This window comes from Monodon monoceros, unplaced genomic scaffold, assembly GCF_005190385.1.
Source record: "Monodon monoceros isolate NGI ecotype Baffin Bay Population unplaced genomic scaffold, NGI_Narwhal_1 Super_Scaffold_7, whole genome shotgun sequence".
Taxonomy (NCBI): domain Eukaryota; kingdom Metazoa; phylum Chordata; class Mammalia; order Artiodactyla; family Monodontidae; genus Monodon; species Monodon monoceros.
Window position 1 is genome coordinate 11,129,190 of NW_021703784.1, and position 11,894 is coordinate 11,141,083.

Here is an 11,894-nt window from a genome sequence, read left to right on the forward strand (position 1 = left end):
ATCATTCTGCTGTACAGCACAGGTCCCCAGACTTTCTTGGTTCCCAGCACAACTGGTATCTCAGTAATTTTTTTTATAACAGCCTCAGGTCAGAAGAAATACCAATGTTTGTTTTTTTACATAGTTAAGTCCAAACAACTTAGTAAGTATACGTCCTAATAACTTAGCAGCAGTTTGAAATAATATTGTGTGTGTGTGTGTATAAATTGAAAGAAAACATAAAATTTTATTTCATTCTCAAATAACCAAAATTACTTAATAATAGTATATAGACACCTTTTGGGCACTGCACATCTTCTCAAACTTTGGAATCTAATCAGATATCACTACCATCATTTCCTGTGCCAACCTGATTTTCTTACTTGCTTTTTATCACATCGAATGCCAAAAATCCAGCTTCACAAAGATATGTCATCAAGAGACATATAGCATGAGCTAATGTTGAAACGGTGAACTAACCCAAGATAGTAATTCACACGGTGACCAACAGACGTCAAGTATCGCAGTTTTTCCCTCAAAAACTTAAAATATCCCATGGTGCCCCTGTGAGTTCACTATGGCACCCCAAGGCATCTTGATGCAGAGTTTGGGAACTGTAAGAGTAGAACTACAGTTAAAAGTGTGTATTAACAATCCAAACAAGAGCAAAGTATCTATACCTCACAATCGATTTTCTCTCCATATCCCGTGAAGGCTGGGGCCTGAAGGAATTCCCAGGTCCCCCCTTTGTCAAAGGTGATGACTGATCTCATGTTCTCTTCATTCATAGAACCATTAATCAGAGTAGCAATGTAGACCCCCTGTAACCCCTCCACGCGGTGGAAGTCAGCAAATGGTTCATTTGCAAAATACCTACATTAAGAGAAAATAAACAGCTGTGAGCATGAATTCATCATTTGCTTGGCATGTTCTTATTTTAAATAACATAAAATTTAACCATTTTAAAGTACACAATTCAGTGGCATTAAGTACCTTCCCAATGTTATGCAAGCATCATCACTGTGTAGTCCCAGAATATTTTCATCTTCCCAAAGGGAAACCCTGGACCCACTGGCAGTCATGCCCCACTTTCCCTTTCCATCCCAGATGCTGGCAACCACTGATCAGTTTTCTGTCTCTATGGATTTGCCTCTTCTGGATATTTCATATAAATGGAATTATACAATTTGTGTCCTTTTGTATCTGGTTACTTTCTCTTAGCATAATGTTTTCAAGGTCCATCCATGTTGTATCAGTACTTCATTCCTTCTTACGGCTGAATAATCTGTCCTTTTTAAAGAGTGATGTTTTGTAATTTTGAAGGCCAAGATGCTCATCTGACCTATCACTCCTCACGTGGGGTTCAGAATGATTAATACAACATGGAAAAGTTGATGTCAGAGTCACATTTATTTCTCCACTAATGAAACTGACCCCAAATCCTCTAGTGAGCTGTGACAAACAGGAAACCTTAAACCAAACTCACCGATACTAATTATAGTGCTGGCCTATTCACAATAGCCAAGACATGGAAACAACCAAAATGTCCATCAACAGAGGAATGGATAAAGAAGACATGGTACGTATATACAATGGAATACTACTCAGCCATAAAAAAGAATGAAATAATGCCATTTGCAGCAACATGGATGGACCTAGAGATTATCATACTAAATGAAATAAGTCATAGAGAGAATGACAAATACCATATGATATTACTTACATGTGGAATCTAAAATATGACACAAATGAACCTATCTATGAAACAGAAACAGATTCACAGACATAGAGAACAGACTTGTGGTTGCCAAGGGGGAGGGGGTGGTGGGAGAGGGAAGGATTGAGAGTTTAGGGTTAGCAGATGCAAACTATTATATACAGAATGGACAAACAACAAGGTCCTACTGTATAGCACAGGGAACTATATTTGACATACTATGATAAACCATAATGGAACTGAATTAAAAAAATGTATATATATGTATAACTGAATCACTTTGCTGTACAGCAGAAATTAATACGTTGTAAATCAACTATTCTTCAATTTAAAAAAGTATAGTGTTGAGGCTTACAATCTAACCCAATCTATAGGAATATAGCTAAGGGGTTACACAGCCACTGTCCAGATACTGACAACTAATTAGCCAAAACCATGATCAGACAGAAGCCGGTAGGATTTGTCAGGGAGCAAAGCAGAACCCCTTTCCCAAAGGCATGGTATATCTAACAAGGATGGCTCTGGAAACCTTGAGGTTATGTTTATTAACAGTGAAGCAGAGAAGACGACCCTCCCCGGCCTTAACTGCTACCCCAGATACTGTAATTGCCCTGGGAAGAAGTTTTGTTCTAACATGGTACACACGTTACAAACAGAACAGATCTCTCAGAAAGGGTAGCCACAGTTCACACGTGGCTTGTAAAACTGGAAGCGGGTCCTTTATTTGGAGGGTTCTGAGCCACTGGGCTTTGTAAAAAAGCACAGAGCTGCGCTCTCCCTTTATCTGTCATACAAATCTCGAGCTGGATGACTGTTGGCCACCTCAGACAGGAAGACGCACACAGAAGTGGCAGGGCCACCCCAGCTGAGAGGCGGAGCAAGGTCCTCCAGAAAACACCAGCGCTGAGACCAAATGTTCTGACGCGTGGTTTCCTTAGGTCTGTTTTAGTTGTTTTTCAGTTGCTTCCTTAGGAACGGGCCCCACGTCTGCTCCCCCCTGCCCTCCTTTCACCTCGGCTCTGCTGCTTGTGATCCTAGCATCGTGAGGTCCCCGTATTGGCTTCTTTCAATTTATCTGGGAGGTCTGAATTTCTCTCGTTTTCAGGAGCCCTGTTTCTCCCCCGGTCTCTCTCCTGGTGTTTTATTTTTTCAATCCAAGCAGAAGCCTATCCTCTGTATGTCCCATGCTCCTCCAGGCCCCAGTCCACCCTGTCATCTCCCGCTCTGACGCCTTGCACCCTACAACTACCTGACTTACCCAAGCATCTCCCCCGGAGAGTCCGTTTTCTTCCGTTTTCTCTCCCTGGCTCTCACCACTTGCTCTTCCCCTCGCCAGGCAGCTCACCAGGTCCCCCTCAACCACCCTCAGCCCAAACCCAGCACATCCTCAAGATGCCCTGTGGGCCCACCACGTCTGTCCCTCCATCTAGACGCTGCCTCCACTTGGCACCTCTCACAAGGTCAGGGTCACCCCTGCTGAGAATTCCTTCTCCCGGTCTCTAAGTAAAGAGATCCAGGTCCTCGGCACCACACTTTCCCACTGAGCCCAAAGAATAGCTCGTTTGGTTTGGTGTGGTTTTCTTTTTTTTAAGTTAAGCCAGCCTGCCCACATAACCTGCTCCTTCACCCCTGTCCCATGTCATCGTGCTGAGACGGAGACGCAGCTGACAAAGGTCATTCAATTGAGTACATCTGAACATCCAGTCCCGAGATAAAATCTGAAGGAAAAAAATAAGAAGGCCGAGGAGGATGTCAGACTATGAACCTTGACGTAAATCTATTTTCATTTTCCTAACTGGACCGAGTGGTGAGGCAGGGCAGGGAGTCGGGGGGGGGACGTTTGTAACTGCATAAAGGGCCATCTGTCTGTGCACAGTGGCCGTATGGCCACATCACTGAGGTTCCCGCTTCCTGGGGAGCCGCTCGCTGCAGCTTCGGACTCCTGCCCTGCCCTGCCATCTCCATCCTGAAGAGCTGACAAATGCAGAAGCCAAGCCCTGACTTATCAGCCCCATAGCTGGAGGCTCTCAAAGGTGACAAACAAAGAGTCGGCAAAAGGCCAGAGAGAGAGTGGTTCATGATTTTAGTTATAAAAAAGTAAGGACACTATTACTCACCCATACAGAGAAATGAAGTATTGATTGACACGTGTTACACGTGGATAAACCCTGAAAACATTACATTACAAAGTGAAGCAGACACAGAGGCAGACACAAAGGTCAGGTGTTATGGCATGATTCCATTTATATGAAACAGCCAGGACAGGCAACTCCGTAGAGACAGAAAGTAGCCTGGTGGCTGCCAGGGGCTGGAGGAGGGCAGAGCGGAGAGAAACTGCTGAAGGGGTAAGGGGTTTTCTTTGGGGGAAATACAAATGTAAATGTTTGGGAATTAGATCAAGCTGGTGGTTGCACAGCACTGTGAATGTGCTATATGCCACTGAGTTGTTTACTTTAATAAAATGGTTAATATCATGAGAATTTCACTTCAATAAATCAAAAAAAAAAAAAAAAAAGCCACAGGACCAGCCAGAAGGGGCCGTGACTGACCGCACCAGAACAACCTGAGGATGAATCACGGCAGGAGTGGCTTATAACACATCATAAGACACTGAATAATAAATAACCTGTGGGGGGGGGGGGGCCTGGAATAAATAAATAAATAAATAACCTGCGAGTCTACACCGGGGAAAAAAAAAGTACGGAGTAAAAGATGACAGCACCTCCAAAGGAGAAGAAACAGGGCGTAGAAAAGCATATCAGAGACCACACAGAAAGTTCTCTGCTTGGATATCTAATAGGCATCTCCAAACCAGAACTCTTGATCTTTTCCCCACACCTGCACCTCGCCTAGCCCTCTCCGTCAGTCTGAAACCATCACTGCAGCAGCTACCCCGGCCAAGCAGTGGTGGGTCCCTGACTCCTCCTTCTCTCATACTCCATGTCCAGTCCATCAGCAAATGGTCAGAATTTGACCACTTCCAGCATCTCTACTGCTACCGCCCCGGGGTCCAGCCAACCTCCATCTCCACTGGCCTGGATTCTGGCAGTGCTCTCATAGCTGGGCGTCCCCCCCCGCCCGACACATGAAAGTCCGCTTCCACTCATGTCCCCACCAGACACATGAAAGTCCGCTATCTAATTTCCACACGGCATCCAGGATGGCTTCTTTAAAAGATAAGTCACGTGAGCGTTCACTGAAAATTATTTATTAACACTACCCATTTATGTTTTATGCACTTTTCTTTACATAACGCAATTCACAGTTTTTAAAATGGTGTCCAAAAAAACGTAACAGGTTAAATCAAATAATGTCCAGCTTCTGGTCAAGACCCTCCATCGTGCTTAGAAGAAAAAATAGGGAATTCCCTGGCGGTCCAGTGGTTAGGACACCGCACAAAAAAGAAGAACAGAAGAAAAAGATAAAGTTCTTTCTATGCCCTTGAGGGCTCTACACAACCTGAACCCTGCTCTCTTGGTTTCTGTGTCTTGGGGATGCTCTCTCCCCTCCACCAGCTGTTTGATCCACCCTGGCCTCCTCACTGCTCCTAAAATAAACCAACAAAGTCCCACCTCAGAACCCCCGTGCCTGCTGTTCCCTCCGCCTGCAATGCTCTTCCCCGGGGTGTGTGCCCAGCTCCCTTCCTCGTGTAATTCAGGCACCTGCTGGAATGTCACCCTTGTGAAACAGCCTTCCACGACCAGCCAATATAAAGTAATACCCTCGTAACCCTCTGTCCTCTTATCTCGCTTTATTTTTTTTCTCAGCGCTCACCATTATCAGCAGATCACGTATTTGTTTATATTCTGTTTTCCCCCAGTTAGAACAAAAGCTCCATAGAATGCGGGGCCTCGTCCTGAGTTTTCCTTGCTGGATACAATATCTCATGGCTGTACACGCAACATCACCAGGCACCAAGCAGCAGCATACTTGCTGAATGAACTGATGACTGAATGAACTGGCAACGTGAAGAGGGACAGTGGGCAGCAAGGACATGCCCTCTGACCTGGTGGTCACGGCCTTTTGGGCCAGACCTCACTGCAGACCAGTCAGTCAGCTCCACCGGATGGCTCTTCCCAAGAGCACAGAGTAAACGTAATCACAGTCAGACACACACAAGTCTGGTTTGTCACCCAATAAATGAGAATAAATGGGCTTGTGGCACCAGTGCCCCCACGGATTCGTGGCATCCACCCCTCCCAAACCCCGGACTCCTCCACGACCCAGAGAACACCCGTTACCGCAGGATCACTCCAGGCATGTGATTTACTGACAAAGGATCGGTGATGTTGGTGTCTTTCCACAGACACCACAGAACAATACCTTGCAATTACTGAAAAAAAGAGTAATGATGACAATTAACCAGAGTCACACAGAAGCAGGGCCTTGTGGCCACATATACCAGCTGGTCTGGAGTTGATGATAATTTGCAAGCGCTCTTTCCCACTGGCTCTGAGACCACAAAACCAGGGAACTGAATGAAGGGAACCCAAAGGAGGGGCTGACACTGTGGCGGTGACCCTAAGTGTCACCCAGGCAGTGGTGCTCAGACTGTGCATCACATAAACGTCACCTGGGGAGCTTTTGAAAATCATCACACACCCATCACACCCCAAACCAGATAAAATATAATTTCTAGGAAGGTGAGCCAGGCATAATCGGGGTTTCTGAAACCTCCCTGCCGAGGTGAGTCCAAATGTGCAGCTAATGTTGAAAACCACCCAACCAGAGGTCGTGCAGGGCTGTAAGAAAGCAGGGAGGGCCTCCCGGTCTCCTTACCTCACCAAGGTGTCACTGCCTGCCCCTGCTGGGCTGTAATAGAGCACATTCTCCAAGGACAGCGAGAACTTCAGCCCCTCCGCCTCCGAGATGTACAGGTTGGTGCGGTTGTTATTGTGACTGACACACACAAACACCTGGTCCTCGGAGGCGTCCGCAATGTAATATTCCTTTGGCATCAGAAGTCAGAAAAGACAGAAGTCAAAAAAACCACACAGGCCCTGTGGACTGTCCCAGTGCACACTAAAGCAATGACTTCCAAATGTCCCAGTGAGGAGTGTGGGCTCGGAGCCCACGGAAAGCCTTCCCATGTTGGGAAAGAAGCTTGGCCGACTCTCTCTTTGGAGACCCTGAGGCTGCCTTACGGCCGGAGCAAACCCCTTCTTGGCAGGTGGGACACAAAATAAGAATGGGCCCTGAACTCCAAAAATGACCCAGAAATCGCTTTTAGTTAATAATGTCTCCCTATCATTAGTACAAAGTACAACATGGATTAATGTGCATTTCCTTCCCTCTCATTTTCTAAGGTGACTATAGGAAGGCAGAGCCCAGAGAAAGCAAAGAACCGACAAGCGTGTTCTCCGTCACACCCTCCTCTTAGCTACTAACCTTCCATCACACCAACCCCTGGCATCAAGGCCTCCAAATGCCACCTCCTCCCCGTGGTCACTTCTCTGATGACCCAGCCCACACTGACTTTCCCTATCGCTCTCTATGTTCTAACACGTACTGCATAGTCAAGCCTTTGACTGTACATGGTTTCTTCCTCTGCTCTGCTCTCAGGCTCTCCAACCCATCTGTTTCTAAAAGGGTGAGACTCAAATCCTAGAACCTCACCATCTGTGAGCAACACAGCAGGTACTTAATAAATAACTACTGCTGTCACTAACCTCTCATTCCTTCAGCACTAGCACACTGAGACCATTGACTCTGGTTCCAAACCTCTCTGCCAATCCTTCTCCACTTAAAGCAAATTAAGGGTCCCATTCAGCTCCACTTCAAAAAGTGAAGAGGGAGAAAACAGACCAAGATGCCCAAAGCATAATGGCTCTCTCTCTCAAGACCAATCTAGAAAGTGACTTCAGGGAGCCTCCATCAGGTATCCACCCCCCATCACCCTCCCTCTAACCTCTGCACGAGGACAACGGCACTCCTTCCCACCCCGGCGTGGACCCCACTCACATTAATAGGATATCTTGTGACAAACTGGGCTGCTCGCATGGGCTTGCGGCCAAAGGAGACCCAGAGCTGGACAGAGGATGGTTGCAGACTGCCGAAGAGATGCTGCCAAGGAAGAGGAAAAAAAAAAATCAACTGTACTATATTATCGCCACTCAAAATGAGCGAAAAAAGGAAACAGCAAAGTCAGACCCCTCTGATTCAACGAAAAACACAAAATAGAGAGTGTGACCGCAAATGCACATTTTTGCAACATTTGCTGTCACTGGGCAGCTTGGGCTGTACCACTTTATACCTGGTCTACAATAAATATTAGATACTCCAGATACCACATGATGGGAGAACTTGAGCTTCGGGAGGGGGGCGGTGGCCGCCAAAGCTTAAGCGGAGAGTGAAAAGGGAGAGAATTGTGTGATGGAGAGACAGGCGGGGCAGAGGAGCCTACAGCCCCCAAACCACCACTGGGTGAGGTCAGCCACACACCTGATACGCATAAAAACATACCCTCTTCCTCCTTCTACTCTTATCTGCAGATCACTAGGATCCCCGAGTCACAGGGCTTTAATTTGTACCAAGAGTTGAAGGGATTTTCATTGATTCTCTTTTTAATCTTTTAAGACTCCTCAATGATTAAGGTCTTTTGCTAGAATATGCTTTCTTTGGTAGCATACCGAGTACGTCACACGATGCTGACCACATCACGTTGCATTTTAGAGATATTAAACCACAGCTGGAAGCTTGAGAATGTATATAAAAGCACTAGATTTGGAGCTACCTCTAAATTTCTCTAGGTCCTAGTTTATTCATCTATAAAATGAGAAGCTGATTTGAATCGGGACTTTGGGTATGGGTTTAAGCGGTCCAGGAACCCAAGAAATATATATACAAATTTTCTGTGTCGATGTACTCACTCGTTTTGCTAGGGAGAACGTCTCACCAGGTTCTCAAAAGGGTCAATGTTTCAAAAAAGGATAAGGAACACTGTAAAGGATCTATGTGGCTTTTTCCAGCTCTACAAGTCTGTGACCGGGAACTGAAGGCAAATGTTGCACATCTACGAAAACAGACAGGGAGGCCCATCCTCATGTGGACATCCTCGCAAGCACGACTATCACCCAACTGATTAGAATGTCGGGATCCCCAGGCAGAAGGCTTCACTTATCCTTGGCTATGTTGCTACTGTTTATTATAGATTTTAAATTCCTATAGATTATGGAAGATGTCAATTTCTCTTAACTGTAATATAACAACTACTAATACACATGCTCATGCATGTCCGATAAATACTGTGAAGAGCAAGCTGATGAAGTTATTTTCTATTCATTTGAGCAGCAGAATGTGTATACATACACACACACACACACACACACATTTTTTTTTCAAGCCACCACTGAACACTGGTTAAAAGCAGTCTGTTTTAAAGAAGCCAGGTAGAGAAGTATAGAAGACTGCCTTTTCAAAATGGCACCCTGAAAACCACATAATAGCTTGTCCTCAGTATGGGGCTATAGAAATGATAGATTGATTAAAAACGCAAAATGTATCACCTGAATGAGAGAAGAGTTCCCAGTAAAACTGCTATGTATAAATTCCAAAAGCCCTCCTTAAGTCAATAAAGTTTTATAACTATGTATAAAGGTCAGATGATTTAAGTCACCCTATATAAATCCTTACTGCAGTTATACCTGAGAAAGGAGCCACTTTTCTCAGTGACATTCAGGCATCATTAGTTAAATGTTCTTAATGATGGCTGCTGGGAGGCTTGAGAATTGAGAATGGATAGCAAGGCATAAATGCAAAAATCACAGAATACTAAGGTCATGAAAAACCTCTAAACACATCCATCCCACTTCCTTCCAAGAGAATGATTCCTAAATCTGAATAATCAGGTTCATTCCTAAAGCATTTGTAGACGAGTTATTGTGGTATTTTACCACCACCAAGAAAAGTATTAACAATGAAACTATGGCACATTGATTGTAAGATGGATTTCTTAATAAACTATGGGTTTTTGTTGATGTTGGGTTTTCCTTTACCATTATTATAAAAGTGAAACATACTCATGAAAAACATCTCACGATACAGACAGGTATAAGGTAAAACGCAGAAGATCTGTTTCCGCTCCGCTCCCGAGTGCTCACTGGTAACGGGCTCTGGGCCATTCCTTCAGAAATGTTCCGCGCAGTCACCTATGAGCATATTCACAGAGAGGCAGACACTGCTACACTTACCCCAGCATCCATTAATCCCTTTCATCCCTGGCAAAAGGACCCTGACGGCCACCTGAGTAAAAGACTAAGGCTCTCTTCCTTTTGTACAACTCTGTGTGGTCATGCGACTGAGTTACCAGTCAATGAGACGTAAACAGACTATTGTGTTGGGTTTCAAGGAAAGCTGCTTAAAGAGACTGAATCAGCTAGGAGGGGTCCTATTTTGACCTTTCTGTCTGTCCTTAATTCTTCTTAACTCCAATAGACTCGAAGGCTAGTACACGTGTCGTGGACCATGAGGGAACTTTGAGAATGGAAATCATTTGTTTGGATGGTAGAACAGCAAGATAGAGGGCTGCGACCCCAATAACACCAGGGCACCAACATGCCAGCCCTAGACCGCCTACCTCCGGTAGCACTGATGAGGGAAAAATAAACCTCCATCTTGGCTACGCTGCTTTTATTTCTAGTCTGCTGGCCAAACACAGTGCCAAATTGATACATCCAAATTTCTTTTTCACATACAAATTAGATCACGGTAGAAATGGGCTATAAGATTCCCTGCCACCTTCTCCTTCAAAGCAGTAACAAAGTTTCGGCTAAATACCATCCACATTCATGTTGTTTATACCCAATTTACAGATAAAATGATATATCTGGATTGGCTTTAAAACAGTCCAGGAAAAAAAATAAGTAGTGCGTAGACAGCTGAAAAGAGATTAGCAAACGTAGATACTATTGAGACTGAATGAAGGCACAAGGGGAGGTCATATCAGTACAAATTATTCTTTTATGTAGATGTGAAAATGTCCATAATAAAAAGTGTGCAAAGTTAATATTAATTGAAAGCACTTCTGGAACGGCAAAGTGAGGAACTCTAAAAACCCACTCATCTGTGAAAACAATAAGAACACTGACAAAAATTCTCAAAATCAACTTTTTCAGAATCCTGAAAATGAAATAAAAGCTTGCAAAAACTCAAGGAGCATTTATTCAAGACAACGACTGAAGACCGGCAAGAAGAGCTAACTTGGTGATGTTTTAACTTGTTCTAATCCCATCCCTTTTCTCTCTAGCTCTGTGGTAGCCTGGGAAACCCACAGCTTCACAGCTACAACAGCTGTGAAAACCACCAGCCCAGCAGCCACTGGAGAGGACAGAACAGGTTTGGAGCTTCCCAAATGCCCCACAGCCAGAGGACTGTCAGATCTGATCTGCTTGGTGACTCGCTTGAAAGCTGCATTCTCAGGTCTTCTCTTTATATAACATGACTCAGCTCGCTGTACACACAGACCTGTAGCCAGGGCGTTTACGGGGAACAGTGACAAGTGGCAAATGTTTTAACACCACAGCTGCAGGAGAAACATTATCGCTTGGAACTGCAAAATGTGAACTAAAAAGCCTAAAAGGAAAAACTGGGGAAGAAGATGTCCATAAGAGGCTTTGATAAGCTCTGAAATATTCCAAGACATTTACAAGGTCACACACAAAAGGGCTGTGCTATGCTCAGGAAAGAACTGAAAGGGCCTAATCTCTCACAGCCAGCTAACAACCTTGAGTCTCTACACAAACAAGAAGCAGAGGCTAAGGCAGAGTTGTAGAAGGCATGCCACCAACACACACTCAGAGGCCCTCAGCAAAGGCTGCCAGACGAATGGCTCAAAGTACTTAAGGAAATCTCTGTTCCGTCATTAGCTGACCACTAATGGTCAGTTCTTTACTAGCCATACCCAACAAGGGATGCAGACTTTACAAAATGAATGCAGGAAACTCACAAAACAAAGGCAACAATAATACCAACAAAAATCAACATTTTCAGAATCCTGAAAATGAAATAAAAGCTTGCAAAAGCTCAAGCAACAAAAAGCTCCCCCTGGGAATGGGTTACTCTGATGTGAGGAGTTGTCACATTTTATCACTTAAAATGTCTGGTTTTCCACCAAAACAATGGCAAGCAAGCAGCAACGTATCACCCATACACACCACACACACACACACACACACACACACACACACACACACACACACAC

General features: G+C 44.7%; 1 protein-coding gene across 2 annotated transcripts in view; it reads right to left on the minus strand.

Moving 5' to 3' along the window:
* Positions 1 to 11,894, minus strand: part of SORL1 (sortilin related receptor 1) — a 158,041-nt gene that overhangs the window by 104,721 nt on the left and 41,426 nt on the right. For both annotated transcript variants that reach the window (XM_029209073.1, XM_029209074.1), the window contains 3 exons: positions 7,658 to 7,759; positions 6,476 to 6,645; positions 660 to 852 (listed from right to left, as the gene is read on the minus strand). In XM_029209073.1, the coding sequence (XP_029064906.1) occupies positions 660 to 852; positions 6,476 to 6,645; positions 7,658 to 7,759 (465 nt within the window). The remainder of the gene's footprint in view (positions 1 to 659; positions 853 to 6,475; positions 6,646 to 7,657; positions 7,760 to 11,894) is intronic.